Source organism: Venturia canescens, chromosome 4 (assembly GCF_019457755.1).
Source record: "Venturia canescens isolate UGA chromosome 4, ASM1945775v1, whole genome shotgun sequence".
Taxonomy (NCBI): Eukaryota; Metazoa; Arthropoda; class Insecta; order Hymenoptera; family Ichneumonidae; genus Venturia; species Venturia canescens.
The window spans coordinates 9,657,459-9,681,720 of record NC_057424.1 but is presented as its reverse complement, the minus strand read 5'-3'; the positions used below and the strand labels follow the sequence as shown (position 1 = coordinate 9,681,720).

At 47.7% G+C, this 24,262-nt stretch overlaps 1 protein-coding gene across 4 annotated transcripts; it reads left to right on the top strand.

The window, feature by feature from the left end:
* The first annotated feature begins 663 nt into the window (after positions 1 to 663).
* Positions 664 to 24,009, top strand: LOC122409949 (transcriptional regulator ATRX-like). Of its 4 annotated transcripts, none has more exons than XM_043417867.1 (7): positions 664 to 3,304; positions 19,583 to 20,135; positions 20,463 to 21,124; positions 21,215 to 21,737; positions 22,398 to 22,481; positions 22,596 to 22,775; positions 22,963 to 24,009. In XM_043417867.1, the coding sequence occupies exons 1-7, from the start codon at positions 2,247 to 2,249 to the stop codon at positions 23,002 to 23,004; spliced, it is 3,102 nt and encodes a 1,033-aa protein (XP_043273802.1). In that variant the 5' UTR covers positions 664 to 2,246; the 3' UTR covers positions 23,005 to 24,009. The 4 variants fall into 4 exon arrangements, with proteins under 4 accessions (XP_043273802.1, XP_043273801.1, XP_043273804.1 ...); XM_043417869.1 differs by lacking the exon at positions 664 to 3,304 and adding an exon at positions 14,125 to 16,387; XM_043417866.1 differs by having other exon boundaries at positions 20,463 to 21,737.
* The last annotated feature ends 253 nt before the right edge of the window (positions 24,010 to 24,262 follow it).

The window sequence follows — 24,262 nt, the reverse complement described above, 5'->3', positions numbered from 1 at the left end:
TGATTAGTCACCGATGAACTCGCCCGCAACGACGAAGGAATCGACGCTGGGTATCCACTTTTCCTACGTAAGTTAAATTATCGATGGTCCACTCTGGCGATAAAACAGGCTCGCGTCGATATTCTCAGAGTATGTCGGAAAGTTGATGAAGAAAAGGAGCAGGTGTTTGAATTTTTCCGTTACAACGGTCATAATCGAATTTTGGAGAATATCGGGGATGGAACATCGAAGACGCGCTGTGATTGTGAATTTGTCAACAACCATATCACTCGTCGTGTTACCGATTGTGGTGCCATGCCCAAAGATGCGGCGAAAAAACGCACTACTCAATGTAGCATCGTTAAAATAAAAATCCGCGAATTCAATCGAAGCTAACCTTATGACATTCGTCGCTTCAAGAATTCGCGAAAGGTTCAAACTATCCAATCTTTTTCTAATTTCATCGTGAATTTTTCGAGCGCTCGAGAGGCACGCACATCTTTTTTCAGCAAAGTGATATATAATCAAGAATATTCGAATTAACGCCGGGTCGTGAGAGGGGGGAAAGGTTAAAATGACCAAAACCTTCAAAATTTACGACGGGCGCTGTGAGCAGCAGCGGGGGAGAGCGAATTCTGGGTATAGAGGTCACTAGCCTCAGTATGAGAGTTTCTTTCGCGACGGGGGCATGTCATATAGCGTTTTCGTAATTTTTATCGTGAGAAACGTTCTTTTTTATCGCCGATCAGTAGCGCCGAGTGTGTTATTGTACGACAATATGTGAAAGAAAAAAGTTTGCGCAGCGAAAAGAAATTATTATTTAGAATATCCGATTCGGTGTTGTAGAAGAAAACATGATTATTATTTTTGTTGGTTATGGAAGAGATTTTAGTGTGTGACGCAGATAAAGTTGCATTGCGCGCTCCTCCGACCGGCCTCTGGAACGAATTAGCCAGCTTTGGTTAGTTTTTTTTTTCCACTTGAGACTTTTTCACTCGAAAAACAGTTTTCTCCTTCATTTTTGCATTCTTCCGTGTAATTTCCACCGCAACCTATTAGAATTTTGTTTTTTTTTTCCCCTCACCCAGTCGCCACCGTAAAAAGTGCATCACGAGCGAGAGAGCGATAATAAAAAAGTGAGGTTATGTGAGCTTTCGCGATCGCGATAAACTTTGTCAAAATATCTCGCTTTTTCATTGAATTTCGCAATGCTCCGATACAAAAATTTCACATAAACACAAACGTCGCGTAATACACCGGACTTGTCCTTCGTATCAAAATCAATAATTCGTTCGAACATGGAAAAAAAAGTATTATTGTCACGAAATTTGCTCATTTCCTTGAATTTGAACTCGTGAATACCGGACTGTCTTTCGAAACAAAATCAATAATTCGTTCGAACATGGAAAAAAAAGTATTATTGTGATGAAATTTGCTTATTTCCTAGAATTTGAACTCGTGAATGTGAAAAACTTGAGTCAACACTATTGTTTCAAATAAATAATCGAATTCTCGCAGAAGAAACGAGGCGCATGAGATTTTTCACGAAAAATGAGAGCAACCAATTGGAATTTAAAAAAATGACTGAAAAAAGTCAGTTGATTAAGTATTTTATATTTAGTGCTCAATAATCGTCGATGTAATAAGTGGTGAACCGTCGTGAGAATGACAATTACACAGAGCGAGGAACAAAGTGTTAAATCCTTGAGTAAAATCGTCTTAATCTCGTGAATATACGCGAATTAATTGTTTTTTATAACAAAATTCGTTTTTACAAGAAATACGTAGTAATTCGTAATAAAAAGACACCAAGAATCAACGACGATGAGTGATAATTCGAACGACCGAAAGATCAAAGAATCGCGAAAGTATTAGTGACGCCCGTTCATCGTCGAACCATCGAAATTAAGGTGGAAATTGGAAATTAACGATTTCACCGCATATACCGATTAAAGTGGAGATAAATAAAACCAAATTTTCGATGTAATTTTGCTCGGAGCTTTTCGTCGGTTACCGCAATCGGGTAAGGCGGCGAGCTTCCTTACCGACTGGCGCACTTTACCGGAAGAATTTGGCGTCCGACGAGAAAAAACTGTTTTACTGGCCGCGGTGAGCCTCGAGGGCGTCGACAAAGCGAATGTCCGCGGGGAAATGTTAACCCTAAAACGGTAACGAGTGTCCCGAGTGTTTCACTGATTGTTTCATTGTTCTCTGATGAAAAATAGTGAATAAATAAATTTAAAAAAAAATAAAAAAAAAAAAAAAAGATGGAAACAGAATCGGCGAGGATGGAGAACCCGAAGAAAGTGTCGGAGGATTCGAAAAAGCTCGAGAAACCAACGGACTCGTTGGAATCCGTTGAGGCGCAGGATAAAAAAGGTGAATCGATGCCCGAAGAAGAATCGAAAGATTCGAACGGGACTGATGAAGTTTCCGGTAAGGAAAAAGGCTCCGAAACAAAAGAGGCTTCTGCCGAAAAGCGCGAGTCGGGCTCGCAGGCCGGAGAAGAAGTTTGCCCCAGTGTTACGGACGAAAGTAGAAAGTCGGCCGTTCCAGCGGCGGCCATTCCTCCGCGAGAAAAGTCTCCCGTTCGCCCGAATAAAAGCGAAGTCAGAGCGCTCCCTGCGGAGGATGCCAAGGCCCGTAGAAGCTCGGAAAACCCCGGCGACGATCCCGGGATCGCGGGGGACAAAGAAGAGTTGTCCCCGTTGGCGAAGCCGGCCCCCGAGTTCGAGCCGAGAACCTCGAAATCCCCGAAGCCCGAGAGCACTCCGAAGAAGCTCGGCGGCTCCTCGGAGCCTCGCGATCGCTCAGCATCCCCGGAAGCTCGCTCGGCGCGTGAAAATCCGAAAGTAACCGAAGCCCCGGAGGAAGAGGATCTCGAGAACGGGCAGAACGAGGAGGAGGAGGAGGAGGAGGAGGAGGAAGAGGACGGGACCATCGACGACGAGATCGTCGAGCACGAGGAAGAGTCGTCCGGGAACGTGGTGGAGGCACCGCAAGTCGGAATAGTGGGGCCCCCGACCGCGGTGCGGGACATAGTGAACGACGAGGAGCTCGGCACGACCGAGTCGTCCTCGTTGCCGAGTGACTCGAAAACAAACGAGACGAAAAAGAGCAGCGGCAACCGGGGGCCGGACGTCGCGGAGTGGGTCGAGCGCTCGCGTTTGACGAACGACGCCAAGGAGGAAAACAACGGCGGCAGCACCGCCGGCAAAGCACCCAAGCGAAGGAAGAAAAGTCCGATCGATGTTGGCGCGCCCGGGGGGGGCTCGAGAAACTCCCAAAAAATCGTAACCAGCATTATTAGGAGGAGCATCAAGTGGTGAGTCGCTGCTGTAATCCCGCGCGCATCGATTCGATTATTCCTCGAGATACTCGCAACATCCTGTGTACTCTTGAATTTCAGCGGACACGAGAGTTTAACGCCCGAGAGGGGAACGCAGCGCGATGGACCCTCGAGGTCCGTTCACCGCACCCCAATATCCCAAGTGTGAGTCGCTCCGTATGAATGTGTGCGTGCTCGTCGAGAAATACCACGAGTTCCGTGCGAGACCCGCTCAGGCCGGGAGATCACTGAAAACGTCTTTTAACGATGCCTCCACAGTCGAGCACAATTTCTCGATTCTTCGAGAGTATATTCGAGGCTCTCTCGAGCGACCTAAATCATTTCGGTAGACCGAGCGATCATTCCGATTTCCCAGTCGAGCTTCATGAACCCTGGCTTCCTCGAGGCGGAACGCTCCCGTCTGCAAAGGACGAGGAATTTTTGCGCAAATTGCTCGATACGTTCGAGCATTAATCGAACGAGTTTCTTTCAGTCGAACTTATGGAAAAGCGGGGGGGGGGGGGGGGGAAACAAGGAATAATTGACGCTTTTGGATAAAAAGCCTGTCAGGGTAACTCTCGCGAAACTCGCAGTCATTTCTTCGTACCGTTTATCTGTGCAACGTGCACGCAGGCGGTGGTCAGACTCGTATTTCATTATTTAACCTGGAAAACCTCTCGTCTCAGCGACTGCACGAGAATTTAGTTTCTGCTTTTCAATTAACATGAAAAAAAAAAAAAAAAATGATAATTGTGTACTTTTAGACGAAAAAATGAGTTTTTCGAAGTAGAAAGTTCGGAAGAAGGGCATGACGTGTAGTTTCGTTTGTTTCAAGACTTTTGGACTGGGGATTTCGGAGGTCGTGGAAACGAATGAATGACGAGGGAGAAGAAGCGAGAATTCTGGAGACGAGACATGAAAAATATTGACTAATAAATAACATTCAACTTATTCGTATAAAATAATAAAAATTTGTTGTTATACGACAATTGTAACACCATGATGTTCCCAATTTTGGCCTCTCGTTTTACATCTCAAAATATCAAACGTTTGCTCTGACAGCAGCAACGCAGGGTTTCAGCATTTTACTGTTGGCTGCTCTGCTCAGCTCGAGGGCAAGCTGAAAGTCGCGCGCACTGTTCGTATACAGCTATACGAGAGTGCGTTGATCGACGCGACGTTGCCGCGTTCGAAGCTGCGCCCGCCAGAGGAGAGAGACAAACTTCGTTTATTAATTTTCTTTTGCACATTGCGGATAAACGGTACGGCGAAATCAGCGCAAATTTCGCGAGAGTTGTCTCGACAGTTGGCTCATATACTGGTCTTCGTTTAATCAAAAAGTTGCTTTTTTAACAGCAGCTTTTCAATGATTTTATACGCTTTTCCATTAGATCCCGTTAAAATTTCGCTAGCAAATAGTTTACACACTTTCCAAGGTATCCACAGAATTTGCATAAAAATTACGACGCTGAAGTTTCCAACGTTGGACTCCAACGAAATGAACGAAAAAAACGTTTTTAATTCACCAATTGTTTATTTCATGAATCGTTGGTGCAGCTTGAAAAACTACGAATCGCAAATTTGGCAGGGAACAAAATAGGAGAATTACTGGAATTATTGGAGAGTTTTTTTCGATCATTTCGTTGGACTCCAACGTTGGAAACTTCAGCGTCATTAAAAATTCCTCTTTTTATGTTCCACCTTAATAAACGAAGTTTGTTTCGCGCATAAGCGTCGCATCGATGAACGCGTTCTCTTATTCTCTATGTAAACAGTGCGATTTACAGTTTGGCATTGCTGCTGTCAAAGCCACCGCTGCGAAAGGTTTAATATTTTGGAATATAAAAGCAGCTTTTTTTCGCCAAAATTAGGGACATTGCGGTTGAAATAATTGTTTTTTCGTCTTAAAGTACACAATTATGGTTTTACGTGTAGATTTAAAACCAGGACAAAATTCACGTGGGTAAGGCGAGAGGCTTGCGACGCCGAAGTTTGCAGCGTTCGAGTCCAACGATAATTCCAGCCAATCTCAAATTTTGTTCGCTGCTGCTGAAGTAGCCCAAGTTTTTCGTGAAATAAAAAATTGGTGAATTTACAAAAAATGTTTTTGAGAGACTTCCCGTGCTCAAGCACAGGAGTACCCTTCTCGCTAGCTGCCCCGCAGAAGGGGTACCGTTCTACCTTAATTCGAATGGCACTTGGAAGAGGTCCAAATTATACTCGCTCTTCCGGTGAGCGAAGCGTCCGAGTGACCTCGGATTTAAAAAAACCTGCAAAATCCCGCTCATCGAGCTCGCGATGGCCCGACTAAAAAGCTGAGAAAAAGCTCCACGAAATTCTTGCGTTCCATGATGAAACTCGGGAGGCAAAAACCATCGTGGGTTTTTTTGAAAAACCTTTTGTTTGAAAACTGTTTTAAACTAATCCTGAGATCGCGACGAACCAGTAGAATTTTCATTTTCATTTTGTAACGCCGAAAAGTTTCTTGAAAACGATTTTTTATTCGTAATGTTGAATTTTCCCGCGGAAACGGTAGCCGCCGTGCTGTTTCGGTTCGCGACGTCACGACCGTTAGTAAAGGAAACAACTTTGAAAGGGCAAGCAACAAAATCTTGTGTATCATATTGGAATATTGCTACTTTCTGATTTTCACAAAAGCCTCTTCCATTATGCGATTTTAATAAAACAAATGACACGAAAGTCCACAGACGTCACGATAACTTGTAAAATTTCAAAACAACACAAAGCGCACGATCAACGATCGTTTGCCACCGGTTTGACGTCACGTTGGAATCCGATATGGCGCGGATGGCGTTTCAGACGTTTGAAAAACAGCCGAAAAAAGACGATTTTTAAAATCGACTCGTATGCATTTTCATTTCTCGTTAATTTTTCACAAAATCTGCACGGTGATACTTTTATACGAGTATTTCGAATGAATACACAGAAAAATTTGCCATGCTTTGTAGCAGCGCTCTTCTACATCGCCATTCTATTACATTTCACCAAAGTGCATAGTAACTTTGACGCCGAAGCAGTTATCTCAAATTTCACTATGTACGACAGGCAAAATTTAGGTCTGTCACATTCTTACATCGAACGTCGCATCGATATTCGAATGTCACCGTGTCGTCTTGGTGAAATGTCGAAAATTTTTGTATCGTTGAGTCGCACCGTCCGAAATGAAGTAAATTTTCTTTTTGACAAAGATTTACCTGACAAAGTCCGCTCACGAACGAAGCGATTGCTTGAAATTTCGCCATGTGCCACTAGTTAATTTTCATGTTTATACTCGCAAAGCCTCGTAAAAGTGAAAAGGAAAGTACAAAACTATGCAATTTTTCGTATAGCACAGAGAAACGATTGCTACGTTATTTCTTAAATTTTCATCAAATCGTTGCGTAATTTCCTATGCTTTTAATCAAAATTCCCTCGGTGTTCATCGTTGATACAGTACAGCGCATTATTTGCTACACGGAGGGACTTTTATAGCAAAAATTGCTGTGTTTTCATAGTAACGTCGGACCTACAATAATAATCGCTACAGAGTGTGTCAAATAATGCAAAAGTTTGGGGGAACCATTGCCACAGTTCACAGTAAATAACGCGCCGTACTATATCGAAAATGAAAACTGAGCGAATTTTGATGAAAAACAATTGATTTGACGAAAATTTAGGAGATAACATAGCAGTCGTTTCTCTGTGCTACACGAAGAATTGCATAGTTTTTTCACACAATGTAAAAAAATATATACAAAAATGCATCTTTATGACAGATTTCGTAAAAAGTAAACGAGAAACGTCAATATTTATTCATAAAAATCCAATGTAAATTTTACAATTCAATTTTAAAAATCGTCCTTTTTCACCTGTTTTTCAAACGTCTAAAACGCCATCCGCCATGCTGGATTCCAACGTGACGTCACTCCGATAGTAAACAATCAAGATTTTTATCGTGCGCTCTGTGTTATTTTGAAGTTTTACAAGTTATTATGTACGTTTGTGGACTTTTATCATTTATTTTATTAAAATCGCATCACGGAAGAGGGTTTTGTGAAAGCAAAAAGTACAAATTTACCAATGATAAATATGTTCGTGGCGGCGATGAGTGACGTCACAAACCGTAACAACACGGCGGCTGGCGTTTCCGCGCGAAAATTCACAATTATAAATAAAAAATAGTTTTTAAGACACTTTACGGTCTTATAAAATTTAAATAAAAATCCCACCGGTTTATAACGATCTCAGGATTATTACGAAACAGTTTTCAAAAAAAGGTGTAATAGCCTGTTACATGAGGCGTTGCGAGTACGAGCATGAAAATTAACCGGTCGCACATAGTAAAATTTCAAACAATTCGTCCAGTCCGATTCGCCAATTTTTAACATTTCGCCAAAGACACGAGCGACATTGAGATATCGATAGATCGTTCGACGTAAGAATGTCGCAGACCTAAATTTTGCCTGTCTAACTTTTCCATTATTTGACACACTCTGTACCGATTATTATGATAAAATCGATATGGTTCGACCTTACTACAAAAACATGGTAACTTTATTTCCTACAAAAGCCCACATTTTTATATCTGTTTTTTACATCCTGCTCTTACTAGCCTCTTACTAGTCGCATTGCGAAACGAAGGCCTCAAGAAAAGAGCCTGCAACGAAAAAAGAGGTTGAAAAAACGTAAAGAAAAAGCAATTACTCCGAAAGCCCGATGAGCCTCGCAGGCCCGCTCGTCCTCGGGAGATCGTCGAGCACACGAGGGTGATCCTCGAGAACGGTACCATAGAAACGGTACCAGCGTGTAGCGTACGGTCCATAGGCGAGGGGCCACGGGAGAGGGAACAAAGAGCAAGATAGAGGCGCATAAATATACAGGCTCGCATATATTTATGTGCGAAGATAGATGTATAGGTTAACGGGGAAGAAGAGCGAAGGGTTCGTCACGCAGTGCGTCCACCATCAGTACCGCGTCACGTCGGTACCAAGAGATATTTCTCTCTCTCTCTCTCTCCCTCCTCGTTCTCCCTCGTCGGCGACTCCCCCGCGCGCCCTGAGGAGCAAATAATCCGGGCTTGGTTGGTTCTCTCCCTCGCTGCGAGATCGGGTCCCTCGGTCGTGTGCTTTGCCCCAGGCTGCGCGAGAAATTAGAGAGAGAGAGAGAGAGAGAGAGGTTCGGCAACAGCTCGCCTCCTCCGCTCCGCTTTGTCCTCTGCTCGACGTGGTCCCGCGCTGTGCGAATGACGCGCGAGGAGTCCGGAGCGCTTCTTCAGATGTTCGGGGCCTCGGAGGCTGCTGGGTACTTGGAATCTTGGTGGGAGCGAGAAGCTTCTGAGAGGCTTTTACGTATCCAGGCTTTCCGAGATGTTCGTTTCCCGATGCTGAGCCCTCGGAGTTCTTTCTCCCCGTTCGATTTCTCCGCTGACTCGCGACGGTCCAATTTGAGCGGGCCCCTTTCGGGCATCTCGATCCTCGAACAACGCACAGGAACGTCGGTCAATGAGATTTTCCACAAATAACCGATCGCACGAATCCGCAGTTGGTTTGCTTACTTTTTCTTGTTGTATCGTCACCGGAGAGCGACCTGGTCGCACGGTCGAGCAGAGAATTTCGTCGAAAGCACAGGTATACAGAACGATCGAAGGTCAGCAAGGAGGGTTCCACCTGAAAACCCGGCTGAGCGGAGCCGGGGAACAAAGATACCTGAAATCTCACGCGAAAGAGGGAGAGAGAGAGAGAGAGAGAGAGAGAGAGAGAGAGAGAGAAAGGCGGGACCGTTGAACAACGGCGAACCAGAGAGCGATTCTCAAACGTGCCTTTCTCCTCTTTCATGTGTGCTGAAAGAGCGAGGGAGCGGGCCTCGACACTGCGGCCATGCAGATGTTCCATCTACCGGTTCCGGTGAATTTTCGTCATCACCCAGAAATACGATGGTATCGAACCACACAAACGTTTGCAGATGTGCTTACGAGCGCGCACGGGAACACGTATGCGGAGAAAAAACTACGAAGGCTTCGGGTAATGGCGAACGATCGATTTCCCCCTCGATCTTACCAAGGCTTCTGAAGTACGAGAGAGGTCCCCGAGGTCACAGACGAGTCGCAAGCGCATCTCTCCGTCGCCTGTGCTCAGCCCAAATGTATCCGGACCGAGGAATCGGAGGGGGAGGGGTTAAAGGAGATGAATAAAGAGAGAGAGAGAGAGAGAGAGAGAGGGAGAGAGAATGATGGAAGATTGAGAGCAAGGGAGAGTCGGTAACGGTGAACTGGATATTGCTCCACGCTGTCGCCTTCCACCCGGTTCGTCTTTGGTATCTTTCCCCAAGCCGGAGGGGGTAGATTGTGTGTTTTCCCCTCGCCTCGATGTAACGAGAATTTTTCCGTATAATCCGCGTGTGCGAGGGGCGGCTCGGAGAGGCAGAAAGTGAGAAAACGAGACGCGGAGGAAAAAGAACGGGCAACGAGCTCTCGGCACAGGGAGCCGGCTAAAGAGGAGAGAGAGAGAGAGAGAGAGAGAAAGAGAGACGAGGCGCGTGCGAATAAGAGAGCGAGAGAGCCAGGCAAGCCCAAGCACGTCAGGCAAACCAGGGGTTGGCTTGGACTTGTGCACACGGGATGGCGGTATTGATCCTACCCCGAACCCAGTGTGGGGTAGCAGCCGGGAACCCCACCTCAAGGATGAAGGGAATCCCTCCCTTTTGGCTTCGTACGTGGCGCACAGACACACGCACGGGCCGACTAATGGTGCCGTCTCTCTTGGACGCCCTCCGCGCGTTCACGGGATCTCCGTACGGGGCGCGTACAACCGTAATAACCGTACAGCCCAAGAGAGAACCGAGAACCGAGAGAGCGAGAGAGAGAGAGAGAGAGAGAGAGAGGGAGAAAGATGATACCGGTGCCATAACGATGTGCACATGTCTATCGCCAGAGAGAGACGTAAATCTGGGTACCACGTGAACCGCGCCGGGGTGGTTGCCCCTTAAGAGAGACAGAGGGGTGCAAAAAGCATCGGAGACGGCTTCCAACGGAGCCCCTCGCTGCACGAGTACACCAGAGAGACCAACCCCTCGACGTCTGTCCGGTTACCACTCGCTTTCGCGCGGCGAGCTCTGCGAGCTCGAAAACCCATAAATATGAAAACTCTCCGGTGGAAGTAGTATCGAAGTAAATGGCGAGAGGGAGCCCCGGTACCAAGGGACGAGGAATCCTCCCGGTTCTCGTTCTCCACGCCGCTCGACTCGCTTCGCCCGAGCCTGGCTCATTGAAAGTCTCTCCAAAATTTGTGGAGCCTCGCGGGTACCGGACAAACGTCATTAGGCCTCGTTAACCCAGGCATTCCGGGGCTCTCGACCGAGCGGAAATACGGGACTGGAAGATCGGAGCGGCCCGTGCTGCAGCGACGACTCGAAACTCACCCCGAGCTCGCACGCATTCTTTGTCCTCGGTCGCCGAGCGCCCGCGTCTCCGGCAGAGCCGCGATCGCGGATAGCTAATTGAAGAGAGTGGATTATATAATTAAGAATGGAAAGGTCAACGGTCCGAGCGAGCGGCAGCTGCTGCTCCGCCGTGGCCAACTCGAGCCAGGCGGTCACACACCCGCACCGGATGGCGGCCCAGTCCTCGTCGCATCTCGCAGCATCGCCACGCACGCCGTCCGGATAGACCCGGAGTGAGGCGACGCAAGAGAAAGAGCGGGAGAGACGAACGCACTCCGGCATCAGCAACCACGCCGATTCGGTAACCCAAGCTCTGTCGCTGGATCGAGAGAGATGACTAACGCCAGGGACGACGCGACGAGACGGAGAAAGAAGACACAAAGACCGAGGGGGTACAGAAGAATGGTTCCCGGGAAACGAAGAGGCTCCGCCGCTCTCCTTCTCTCTTCCTCGGAGCCCGCACGCCCGAGCAGCCAACGGCCGAGAAAACGTAACACGAGATACGAGCGCGCAGCTCGGCCTCCCCGGCGACGCGAACGCTTCCACAGCCGGATCGTGGTAGCCAGGCCTAAAACTGGCGGACTCGAGCAAATCCCTCTGCTCATCGACGCCCATTTCTCGACTCATCGGAGGAGCCCTCGGGCCTAAGCTTTTATTCGGTTTCGAAATAGCCTCGGATTCTTTGCTTTGTTACGATTCGAGTGTTCAAAGGACTAATGAGGGAGCCTTAGACCGCGACTCGTTTACTGGCTAAATCCCCATTGATTATAAGCACTTTTACAAAGCCCGGAGACCCATTGGAGGAGGCGAAAGATTTTGCAAATGGAATTTTCTCCTTGCCGAGTTTCATTGCCCCTCGGGATATTTTTATTGGGGCAATTCTACCTGAAAAAATAACGCGTTTCTCGCTCATTCCTGCGCCCGGTCGCGAACCGCGCAGTGGAAATTCGAGCACCCGTAGAGCGGTGCCCGAGTCCTCGATATTCCCGTACCGACTTCCACGTTTCGGCTGCGATTCCGTCGGGAAAGCTTCTTCACAGTTTTTTTCCCCTCAAAGTCAATCTTTCGCGGTCCCTCGACTTCTGACTCACGGCCGGAGCGCCGGTCTATCGAAAATTCATTGTGGTATATCGAAGCCGATGGCGGGCAGGCGGGCGAACAGTCATTTGCAGATGCGGATGACGAAACGCGCTCGCCGGAGCGAGAGAGAGAGAGCCGCGTACGAGTAACGCGGAAAGTGACAGAGGCGACGAGGGTGGCTTCGGTGGCGTCGCTCGAGGACCACGTCGAGCCAAGGGGTGGTCGAGCCCCCGAAGGAACGCGCACAACGTCGGCCGGAGAGCACGACGCGTCCTCTCTCTCGCTAGTCGTCGCTTCCCCTCGGCCCGTTGGGCTTCCTACCGCCGCCCTCCGCCGGCTCGCCCCCCTCCTCCTCCCGAATTTTCGTCTCCTCCTATGAAGAGCGTTGATTGGTTCGCCAGTTGCCAGAGCAGCGGAGACGAGAGGCTTCACCGCGTTGCACGCAGCTGCCCCGGCTCGTGGTGTGTGCCCTCTTCCGCTCGCCGGCACGATCCACAGACTCCGCGGCCCGAAATCCCCTTCGCTCTCGCTTTCTTTTCCTCTCCGTCGCTCCCGCGCGCTCTTTCAACAGTTAGCATGTTAGCTGGCGGGAGCGCGTGGCTCCCACGAGGTCCGCGAACCTCCGCGCGCTCTTTCCTCATTTTGCACAGCCTTCCTTTTTGCGCGATATTACTTACTTTTTATCAGGAACGGGCGCAGCTCACGGAAACGCGTCACCCCTTGCGTTTGCCTCGATCGATCGACGATACCAGTTCCGATCGACGAGACACGCTTGCGATCGAGGCTTTCCAGGTTTTTAAGTTCGATCTTCGCTGCTCGTTGAAAGCGATAAATTTCCGAAGCTTCCTCCGAGGAGATGAGGATTCATATTATTTCAGAATCACTTTTCCACGCGCTGACGCGCGCTGTTCCACGACTTTCGAGTCCCGAATAAACAAAAGATCGTTCAATAAACGAGTCGTTAGAAATGGACGCAGGGGGGCAGAGTCTTTCCACGCGAGAGTTGTCAATACGAGGAACGTATATCGTCAACTCGAATAATCTTCGTCCTCTCTGCCCCCCTCGCGTTCGCGACTAGCGCGAAGAATGTCGGCTACAGGCTACAGGCCTCGTACTACGATAAACGTGGTCGAGGATCGCGATAACGGGCGAGCGAAATCGTTCGTTGGGCTCGGCTCGACGGAGCGTTGCGCGCGGAGCCCGCGACGCGATGCTCGGAAAAACGAGATCAAGGAAAGAATAAAAGGTTTCGAGAGGGAGAGAAAAAGTAGCGTTGAAATAAAATGGGAGCGAGGAAGCGTAGGAGCATCTTGCTGGGAGCGCCGCCACGTGTTCTCCAGCGCGCGGTGTTCTGCTTTTCTCGTAATCTAATCTACGATACGAGCGAACTTGAAGCGAAGACCGAGAGCCAGGAGGAGACGCGTCGGTGGAAATATTCAGCTCGTATTAAACTTATTACTCGTTGGTGCGGCGAGAGCCGCGGAGTCGTGAACCAAAAAAAAAAAAAAAAAAAAGAGAGAGACGGAGAAAGAAAGAGGCAAAAGTCCTCTCGAGCCGAGGCTTGCACGCGCACGAACACACAAACATCCGTGCAAACAAAGAAAGCCCCTAAAAGTGCGAGAGGGAGGAAGAAAGAGAGAGAGAGAGACGAGACGTATGAGCCTCACGCGCGCACACGCGGAGAAAGAGCCGCGTACTTTTTCGACAGTTCTCGTCACTGATATTCCTCCCTCTTGCGTCGAGTCCCCCCTCCGCTGCGAATTTTATCGGCGCAGGCACTCCTACCGGCGTGTTGCTGAAATAGGAGCGTAGCCGATGATCCTCGTGGTTCCTGTTGTCGTTCGCGTCCCTTCCCTCCTTCTCGTTCTCCCTCGCTGATCGTTCGCGACCCTCGTTTATCCGTCTTCGTCGGATCGTACGCGGCCGAGCGGGCGACGCGCGCGCATGGTTGCGCACAGGGCGTCGGCATTGTCGGTTGGTACCGATGTCCTTTCGACCTCTCTCCCTCGATGATCGCGCGTTTTGCGCTCTCCGTAACTTCCGTCGTGTGTTGCTGCTGCTGCCGTTGTGCGAGAGTCTCTATAGTGTCGGGTAGCGCGCAGCCACGAGCGCCGCCGCCCCTCGTCTTCTTCGACGTTCTTCTCCCTCTCACGCGCGATCCCTCTCGGTCTTTCTCGCTCCGTAGTTCTCCTCCAGAGCGCTCCCTTGTACGTGCCCGACCGACCCCCCCCCGGCCGCGCTCCTCCCTCCCCGCCGACCCTGTCGAGCGCTCTCCGAATGTCGTTGAGCGACGTCAGTGCATCGTTCACCGTACGCCCAAGGACACGTCGCTCTCTCGCCGTCAACGTCGCTGTGTCGTCTTCGTCGCGAGTTTCGGGCCAAGAGCGACCATCCGAAAATTCTACCGCACAATATTTATCTCGCGCTTCAACCGGAGACGAACGCGCCAACTTTTCTTCCCGTATTTTCGGGGCGCTGTGACAGTCGTGCGATTCGAACACGTGTGATCCTTTTTTCATGGTGTAACGTTTCTCTCTTTTGAACTGTGAGAGCTTCGAGGCGCGCAGTGTCGCCGCGGCGGATGCGACGGATTTGTGCGCGGTTCGCTCTTCGCCGGAGAGCTCTCCCAGCTTCGAGCGTGAAAAACAAAACACGTGCCAGCGAGCAGTGATAGAGGAGAGATCGGCGGATATAGCTCCACACATATCTGCGTATTTTCGCTTCCAGCGGGTCCCCCCTCGGTATTGTAGTTCGTAGTTTTGTCGCCTCTCCGTCGATCCGTCGAAAACCGGACGTGCGCGCGCTCTGCAAAACCACGGGAGCGCTACCGTCGCAGCTCGCCTTCTCTCTCGGCCCCCCGTCTCCCTCTTTTCGATCGCTACGTCGGTGCGTCGTCGCCTCTCTCTCTCTTCGCGTCCGATCCAAGGACACGAGAGCGCCCTCTAGCCTACTTAACTCTTCGACCATCTGACGCAACAACTCGTGAACGCGCTCGAGACCGGGCGAACTCAAAAAAAAAACTATTCTCATAGAAGATTGGACGAATAATTTCGAGCACGAGAATCAGGAAACAAGGGAGGAGACAAAGAGCGGCGGGCACTCGGGAAAATGTGAGCGACGCACGTGCCCCCTGCCCAACTTCATCCCCGAAAACAAACAACACTCTGGATCGCGAGTGGGGAGGGGGGGGGAAGCACACCACCTTCGAATGTGCAAACGACCTTGCTCCCATCACGCACAACGTCCGGCAGGCCGCGAAGAAAAATCCCGTGAAATATCGATCTTCGCACTCCGGGCTTCTCCGACGAGAAACGGGGCGCGCGAGAGAGAGGGAAAGACACAATAATATGGTGGTCGAGCGAGCCGTTCCGAGATAAAAAAAATCCTGCGATAAGATTGTCTCGCGCAGCGGTGAACAACGGGGTGGAAGCTTGAAGAGCGAAATAAGGAAAGGGAAAGTGAAGCGAAGGAGACGGACGGAGTAGAAGCACCACGCTGGGACCAAGAGATATACGAGTTTGGAGAACACAACACGTGGATGATTCAACGTTCTCCCTCTCTCGCTTCCTCCGCCAGTCCGTGTGCCATATGAGACGGGGGGGAGCCGTCTCGAATCAGTATTTCGAAAAGCCAAAAGTGATAGAACCCGAGGCCAAATAAAGATAACCAAGGAAAGGGCAGGGAGACATATCGAAGGATCGCTTTTCCAGATAACTATTAACAACAACGGAAAGCAACGAGTCTTTTCCGAGGATAAAATAAAAATAAGGATATAAATACTAAGAGAGTCGAAACTAGTGATAGAAAGATGCCGCAGTGCGCCGTAGCAACGTGTCGAAACAGTCATCGTCGGACACGAGGTCGCCGTATCCGTTATCATCGATTCCCTCAAATACCGGAAGTACGTATGCGGTGGGTGCGAGCCTGCGGCCGCGTGCCGCTCTCCAACGGCGAGGTCCCGTTCAACATCCAAACCGCGCGCATATGTTCGCTGCACTTTAACAACGAGTCTTACGAGAAGGACATCGAGCATTTGGTGCTCGGTTTGCCGGCCCGTAGTCGCTTGAGACGCGGCGCTGTTCCGACGCTCGGCGTGCCGGTAAACGTTCAGCCGGTAACAAAGATGCTAGTCGAGGACGCTAAGCGTTCCTTGCTCAAGGTCGCCCACGCCACAACTATTATTAAAGAAAGAAAACTAGCGAGCGTGGTAGGCGATCCCGCGAACACGACGACCACTCGCGCGACCTTGCAAGATAATTTTTCCCGCGGCAAAAGCACCAAGTCCTCCAAGCCCGTTGCCGAGATTCGCGAGAACGATTCTTCTTATCCGAGTGGCGAGACGAACGACGATTCCGCTCCGAGATATCTCTGCGCTCACAACAAGTCCGGCAACAAGCGCGAACGCTCATCCGAGAATACAAATTTATATCGAAACAACAAACGCCTTGGTAACGACGCCGCCGCCGCCGCCGCTACCATGATCGAGACCGCTCAGGATCAACCCAAGAAGAAGTTGCTCGATATCCGGGTGCTTCTTGCACTCGGTCTCAAACCAGCGCCGCAGTAAGTTTTCTCCCGACTTGTTTCTTTTCTTTTTCAACTCCCCTGCCCCCCCCCCCCCCCCCCCACCTCGATTTCGACAATTCTTCCCCGACGAATTTATACCTGGTGCCATATGTTCGTTGAATGTTTGCGGGAGAGAAAAAAAAGTGTTTTTTTTTTTTTTTTTTCACCAATTATAAATCGGTGACACGAGAATATCGGTGCGATTCGTATTATTTACATTGTTGGATAGAAATGACTGGGAAAGAAATGAAAAATGATGATTTTTAACGTCAGCGCCGAATAAATTGGCGTCGAACGAAACTTTGAAAGCAGAGCGCGTATTCGGTAACATTTTACATAACTAGGTGGAAAAGAGAGAAAGAAAAAAAAGGAATTGTCGACTCGTCAGGAAGCGACGTCCTTGCGGATAGTTATCCACATTTTATTGCCTCTTGCGCGTGTTTTTACGCTCTGTATGACCTTGAGCAGTGAATTCTTGACCTCTATTTGAATAGCCGAGCGGTGAGGCGTCCTCGAGCGGCTTGCCTGGAATAATGGCAACGGCTGTGTCTACTCGGCGAGTCGACGTTATACAACGTGCGTTCCGGTATACCGATATTTTCGTAGTGACATGTTTTTTCTTTCCATGTGTTTTGTTTTTTTGGCATCGTGACGCGTCGTAGGTAGTACCTGGGAACCGAGGTTTCCACTGGCCTCCTACCGGTAATCGGCCGAGGCTCCTGCTCTCGCTGCCACACGCCCCTTCCCCCTGGCGCGGTGAGCGCCCGGTGCGCCGTCCGCCCCTCCCCCGAGCGTAACGATGGTTCGCGCGTTCGCCGCGCCTCCCCAGCGCCACCTGGCATCTCGCGGCGGCGAGCGAGGTCAACGAGAGGCGACCTCGTCCCCGTGAGGGCGACGCGAGAGCGCGCTGCAACGGAGAGAGAGAGAGAGAGAGAGAGAGAGAAAGAAGCCTCGAGCACTCGCCAAAGCCGGCTTCTAGTAGTTGCGACTAGACTCGGTTAGAACCGCGCGCAGTTTCTTCGTCTCATCGACAACAAACGTTCTCGTCGCCGTTCCCCACTTGCTTTCTTCAAGTTTCGACAAATTCCTCCATCTTCTTTTCCTCGATATTTCACGAGATAAACTTCGCCCACCGCGTTCGATCCTGCTGTGCAATATTTTCACGCCGATTCGACTTCCTTCTTTTCCTTTATTTATTTTTTATTTCTCTTCGTGCCTCGAGACCAATGACCTCTCATGTTTTGTGCAACGAGACTATTTTCCCCCAGTGACCTCTCGCGGCCCCCGCAAATCAGCCACCTCCGAAAAGCTCTTTTTCTCTCCGTATCTTTTCGTTTGCACCGCTCCGCAGACGTCTCCGGTGTACACGCTGGAAAAATTGATTTTCCACCCGAAGGTACAGGAAGCTTTTTTCAACTACGGATTACGAGAAAGTGCTTTTTTTCGCAAACATTTTACCGCTTCGTTATCTTCTAACCGTTCTCTCGAACGCTCGTTTTTGTTTGTTTACATTGTATACGTGGGATATCTGATGACGTTGCATGCCCTTTTTTGTGCCTCGTCGCGCCGATGTCGTGCAATCTTTTGCGTAATTCAAGCGAGCAGGACATTTGCCATTTTACACCTCGATAGTGTTTCCGTTTCGCTGAAACAAACTTTCAGTCAATTATTTAATCTTACAAAGTCACACGAATTATCGTTTGGCATGAGCGATGTGACAGTGAAAGTTGTTGCTGTTGCGAGGTCCTAATCGTAAGCGTTGATTCAAGCGAGCACGAAAGAAAGTTGAGGAAACTGTGCAAAATTTCTTGCAATGTTTACAATCAAAAAAGGTTTATAAACTCGTCCAATTTTGGATAGAGTGGGCGAATATTCGTTCGTCTAAAAATGCAAGGATCAAAGCTCCTCTCCGGACGATTCGAGCGACCACTTTCACCGAGAGGTTCTCGCCTCCCTTTCTCTTTCATCGCGTCCTTTTAAACGTCGAAGCATCGTCGTGAGATTGTTCATCGTGCTCGTCGCCTCGCTTGGAGAAATAAAAGCGCAATTATTCAAAGTTGGAAATTAAGGTGGAAAGTGGAGCCGTGATTGTGGTGCTGCACAGATTGGAGAAAGACTTTTTATAAATAACAGGACCAGTGGACGAAAATTTTCATTCCCATCGACGGGAACAACGTATTTCAAGTGCAGCGAACGCAAGCGAGAGCAATGAACTCTCTTCACGAGCTTTCTCTCTTTCGCGCTATCTCTGGTGACTCTTCGTCGCTCTTCGACTCTCTCCTCAATCCCGTCTCGTTTGCCCTCTCTCTCTCTCTCGCTACTGTAAAACATAGGAGTTATCCTACTCGGAGCGTGGAGGAGCCACGGGGCTCTTGCTCTCTCGCTTTGTCCCTCGCCACGAAGATGGCGAAATGCGCTTTTTAACCCCGCCGAACCGTCACTTCTATTTTCTAGAGCATCTGAGAGATACAACGAAAGGAGAAAGACAGCAAATGAAAACGAAGGAAGAACGCGATTGCAGCAGTCACCGCGACAAGATTTTATTCTTTAAAAATAATCAGCTTCCGTGAAAAACAGGGAAAAAGAAAACTTGAGAATCACAGCTTGTACTCCGATGCATAAAAAACTTGCACGCTCAGTTCCGATCTTCGTCTTCCCCCCCCCCCCCCCCCCCCCGTCTTATTTATCTCTCGTGGGTCCAGGTCGATTCCATCAAATTTCTTCGAGAATCATTGCCGCCACACTGTGAGAATGTGCCTCAGTTTCGCTTTTATTGTAAGAGCCTTGACCTTTCACTACACTTACCGTTAGTTATCCCCTTTACCGACTACGAGCGTAGTCGAGTCACGTGACTCGCAGGATTTAGCGAGAAAAGTGTGCTTTCAATGCGCATATTTTCGTTTTATTAGCTTCGTGTGGGAAAAAAAGAGAAAACGTGTTCCATGCGCCCCCGTATTTAGTATTTTTCATAGTGCGAAAAGTTTTCAAGTCTTATCTATGAATTTGAAGGGTTTTATTATGATGGAAATAGTTACGATCAGATTCTCTGGAACGCGGAGGATTTTCGTAAGAATTTCTACCGCAGCGATAGCCTGAATTTTCATCGAATTTTTTTCCACGAATATCGTTTATCAACGATTCGACATTGCTGCAGCGTGAATAACGAAATTTTTTCATTTCTGTTTTTTGTAGTTTGAACAAGATGCATGCAGCTGCGGAATACGGAAGTGGCGGAACGAGCGTTAAAAAGATGGAGACGAGTGAGAAACGAGAGGAGGATTGTCGGAGTTCGCCAAAAGTACCGCAGAGTCGTCAAAACGGTGCTGCCTTGCCGGAAGAAACGGCAACCGCAATGGCCACTTCGGCCACGAGTCACGTCAATTCGGAGCGGCTCCGTTCGGTCGTGAAGAGTGAAAATCCCTCGGACGATGAAACCGAGGAACGATCGTCGACGGTCGACTGTCAAAGGTCCTTGAGACAACGCTCGATCGACGAAGCGCCATCGGACTCGCGGAATTCCAGGAAAAAATCCCCCCTCAATTCTACACGGGGCATCAAAACTGAACGTGAGAGTGGCAGAAAACGTCGCTCGACAGACGACTCCGCCAACTTGGGACAACAATTGGCCAAGAAAATGTGCTTCGAGCAGAGAGAACTATTCATCGATTCGCTCGTTGGAACTTCAGAGAGAGTCAGTGCCGAAGAACTGGCGACCAGAGCCGACAAGCTGAGAGCAGAAGTTCAGGTGATTCGAGTTATTTCCTCTTTTGTTTTTCGACAGTGAAAAATAAATGTCGAATCCCAAAAAATTATAAGAATCTGAGTACAGAATACTTTTGTAGGAAATTTCAAGGTGATCGAAGAAATATGAAAGAGCAAGGCATTGAAAAATAGTTTTCTATTTCATGTTTCTTGGATCGTATCGAATTATTAACGAAGTACAAGTAAAGAAAACAAGGTTAAGGTAATAAATTTAGGGAATATTCGGAAAGGTATTGTTGTAAAAGCTGCAAAAGACCACTCAAATATCGTTTTATTGTGATTTTTAAGGTATTATGGTTTTTCTTTTCAGGCGTTGGACGAGCTCGCCCGAGCCAAAGAAATGGAATGGAACGAAATTTTGAGTATGAGAAAATTGAAAGAAGAAGCGTATCTACGAATCGAGAGACGCCGACAAGTGGTGGGTTTCATGGAGAGTAACGGTCAATTGTCGGAAAATCTTCCACCGGCGAGTTTGTCGTTGATACCTGATTGGGAATCATCGTCCGGGGTTGGTACAACGATGGGTGAAAATTCATTGAAAGGAACAAAAAGTCAAGAATTATCAGGGACGGCGAGAGAGGGCAAGGAGAGTATTAGCGAAGAGGTGCGTTTGATCGAGGCTCAAGAATCTCAAAAAACAGTTGAAAGTCCTCGGGAAATGTCGCCCGCGCCGATGAGAAGGGAGAAAACAAGTGGACAGGTTAAAACGTCAAACAATGCACAAAGACGCACAGCCTCGCCGAAACAAATTGGAGAAAATGGACGTAAGCAGCAGCAACGTAATCAACAACAGCAGCAGCAACAACAACGACAACAACAACAACAACAGCAGCAACAGCAACAACAACAAATAAGTGAACAACAAAATTTGGACAATCGACAAATCGGGGAAGGTCGTCAAGGACCCATTGTTGATGTGCGATCAATTATCGCTGATTATCGTCTGCGTCACCCGGAAACCGTACCTCGGAGGTACGATAATAATAAAAAAGATCCTCCGGCTCGACCGCGCGAAACAACGACGACGAATACAAGAACATCCGGATTGATTAATGTTCGCAGGGGTCGGAGAATGAGGAATTCGGTGAATATCGGTCTTGGAGCGGGCGGAGCGATGGTCGAGACGACCCATCACAACGTCGATTCCAGACCTTCCAGCACAGACTCTTGCAAAAGTTCCAATGATCGTACCAACCCCGATAATTCCATGAGCTTCAAGGATGTACTCGTCCAATTTGCCAAATTGAGCCAGCAACAAGGAGAACCCGTCAAAACTCCCCAAAATTACCCGGATGTAACCCTACATCCGGTCGCACCGACCACCGTCACTATCAATTCCACACCCACCCAACAACAAACCACTGGCTCGTTGCTTCATGGAATTCTCACCAAATCCCAATCACCGAGACCAACCACTTTCTCACCCACCCTCGCTCGCCTGTTGACCGCACCCGAACGTGACAGAACCAACTTGCCAACTTCCATTACCGCTGTGCCCCAACAAAATATTCAGACGCAACATCTCCTGCAGACTTATCAGGGATCCAATCCCGTCTCTATTAGCGACTTACTCTCATCGTCCAAAGTGAGTACACTCAACAAATAACTGACGAAACAAAAGTAGTTTACAATATGAACATTAAAAAAAAAAATGACGATGTATCGAAAAACATTTTTGAGACTGCCACCAGTTGCATCATTCGGCTGGCCATAATAATTAAGAAAATTCATGTTTTCTTTTCATGTCAATATTTATTACTCAAAAAACGTGAGAATATTCAGCTGTTTTCACGACGTTCAATAAATTAAAAATTTATTGAGAGGTCAATCGTTGAAGCACACAGAGTTGTTCGACAAACAATCGCACGATTTTTACTCGTTGTATGAAACGGTTTTATTCCTTTACACCAAAGCGTGGTCGAGTTTTTTCAAACTGTGACATGCGGTAATTTTAAATAATGCGTGCACAATTCGCAATAGCCGTACAATTTTGAAACAACTTGGACGAAACCATTCTGAAAAAGATCAATTCAAATTTCCAAAATTTTATTATTCGGAATCAACGTTCGTTAAATTTCAAACGTGATTGGAGTTTTTCAGAGTTATGAATTCGTTTGCAAAGCATACCCTCGATTTCACTTTAAAATTTATATCAAAAAAATAAGGAAATTCGAAAATTGATACACACAAAAAGTAACCAATAACATTCTTGACCACCAATTTAATAAAATGATTTCGATTTCAGGCCCGAACCGAGATCACAATAACACCGGTCGTTACTCCGATGACGCCGAGTCACGCTTCACAGTCCAATAGCCTTGTACATGTGGTGAGTTGAAAGGAAATCCGGGAATGAATAATCTGCCGTTATCTATATGCTCCGATATCTCGCGTTTAATTATTTTAGCAATTCGTTTATCAATATTTCACATTGTTATCTCAGGACGACGTGGAGGAAGAGACTTCGTTGATGGACGACAGAGATTCACGATTAGGCTCCGGAGCACGAGACAATCGTGAAGAGAGGGACAGTCCACCTCGGTGTCAAGGGTGTCAAGAACGAGCTGCACAATTCGTCTGCGCTGGCTGTGGAAATCAGTGGTACTGCAGTCGCGATTGTCAGGTTTGTTTTATAGTTTCGTACTATAAAAAACTTAGCTAGACGTTGAAACGATGTCGAAATAAAACATTCCGTTTGGATTTATAAAAAGTAGAAAATTATTGCAGTTATTTTCCAACAATATCCTTACAGTGATCGCACTTGTGCTAAAAAGACGTGAAATGAGTGATAACATTTTGTAAAATTACAGGTAGCTGCCTGGGACGATCATTCAGAGGTATGTTCCGGTTAGTCGAGCATTTCCTCGTTTAATTGCGAGAGGAAAAAAACAAAATGCAAATGAAAGTGACGTATCGAAAGAGAGATGAAAAATATTGAATCTAGTCAAGGAACGAAAAGTCTCGAGACTCTAGAACGATCCACGAAGACAAGGAATCTCAGCGGTGGATTCAGGCGTAAAGGAAATACGAGAGTGACGATGAGAGAAAGAGAGAGGAGAGAGAGAGAAAGAAGATATTTTTTTGAAATGCGCGATAACGGATTGCGTTCCGTCTCAATATATGCATAGATAAAGTACGATCCACGGACCATGTTTCCTATTTCCCATAAATTCCTCTCAGAGTTTCACGAAATGATGAGGATATTTGGAAAAAAAATGTTGAGAGGAAAAGACAAGAGTTTCGCAACAATCGACTTACTTATTACTTCCAATCGGTTCACGAAGCGAAGCTCATCCAGAAATTATTTCCCTTCATTCGTCTCGTGCTTCGAACCGTGGCCGTGGAATGATCGAACCAAATCATCATCGACCCCGTCAAAAAAATCTCATTTGATCTTGAAATTATTATTATTTTTTTTTTTCAATGCCATTCGCGTATATCGTAAAAGTTCGTGCCTCCTTTTTCAATTCCTCGCCCTCCCTTCTCCTCTTTTCTCAATTATTATCGAGGCGAGTCAGAACGGCGAAAGCACTTAACGACACATCTACTAATTTTATACTGTAATTTGTTACCAACTCGTAAATATATGATTCATCAAGCGTTTTAAACTTAGCGACTTAAGTATTTTGAGAAAGAGTAAGAACAGACAAACGAAGAGCCTCTATATTGTTCTTCAACCTTGTTCTTCGACTGTGTTTTTCTTTTTTTTTTTTTTTGTAATTAGTCACGGAGGACAGTTGTAAAACCCTCTACTCCCCCATCTGTAGTCCCAGAGTTCCTGCAGAATCTACATTGTGCAAAATATTTTATTTGTTCCCTACAAAAAACACACCAAAATAAAAATGTTTTTAATCGTACGAACTCTCAGCTTCTTTTTATACCTCTACGCACTTCCTGTATATTGAGACATTTTTTGCTGAGCGATGCATTTGCAACAGTCGTATCACTGCTGTTATGGCGAAAATATTACGAAAGAATAATCTCGAGTTTCAGTAGAATTTCTTATACTTGAACGTTTAATCCCGAAGTTTCTCGATGCTCCTCACTAACGGTGTAGAAAAATTGTTGACTTGACAACAAGGTTTATCGAATAGCAAAGTGCTTGGAAGC

Bases quoted from the DNA above. Each gene is read 5' to 3' on its own strand.
- LOC122409949 (XM_043417866.1), top strand. From the start codon at position 2,247: ATGGAAACAGAATCGGCGAGGATGGAGAACCCGAAGAAAGTGTCGGAG. The intron at 3,305-19,582 runs GTGAGTCGCTGC...TGTTTTTTGTAG, and splicing joins ATTAGGAGGAGCATCAAGTG to TTTGAACAAGATGCATGCAG. The intron at 22,482-22,595 runs GTGAGTTGAAAG...TTGTTATCTCAG, and splicing joins CCAATAGCCTTGTACATGTG to GACGACGTGGAGGAAGAGAC.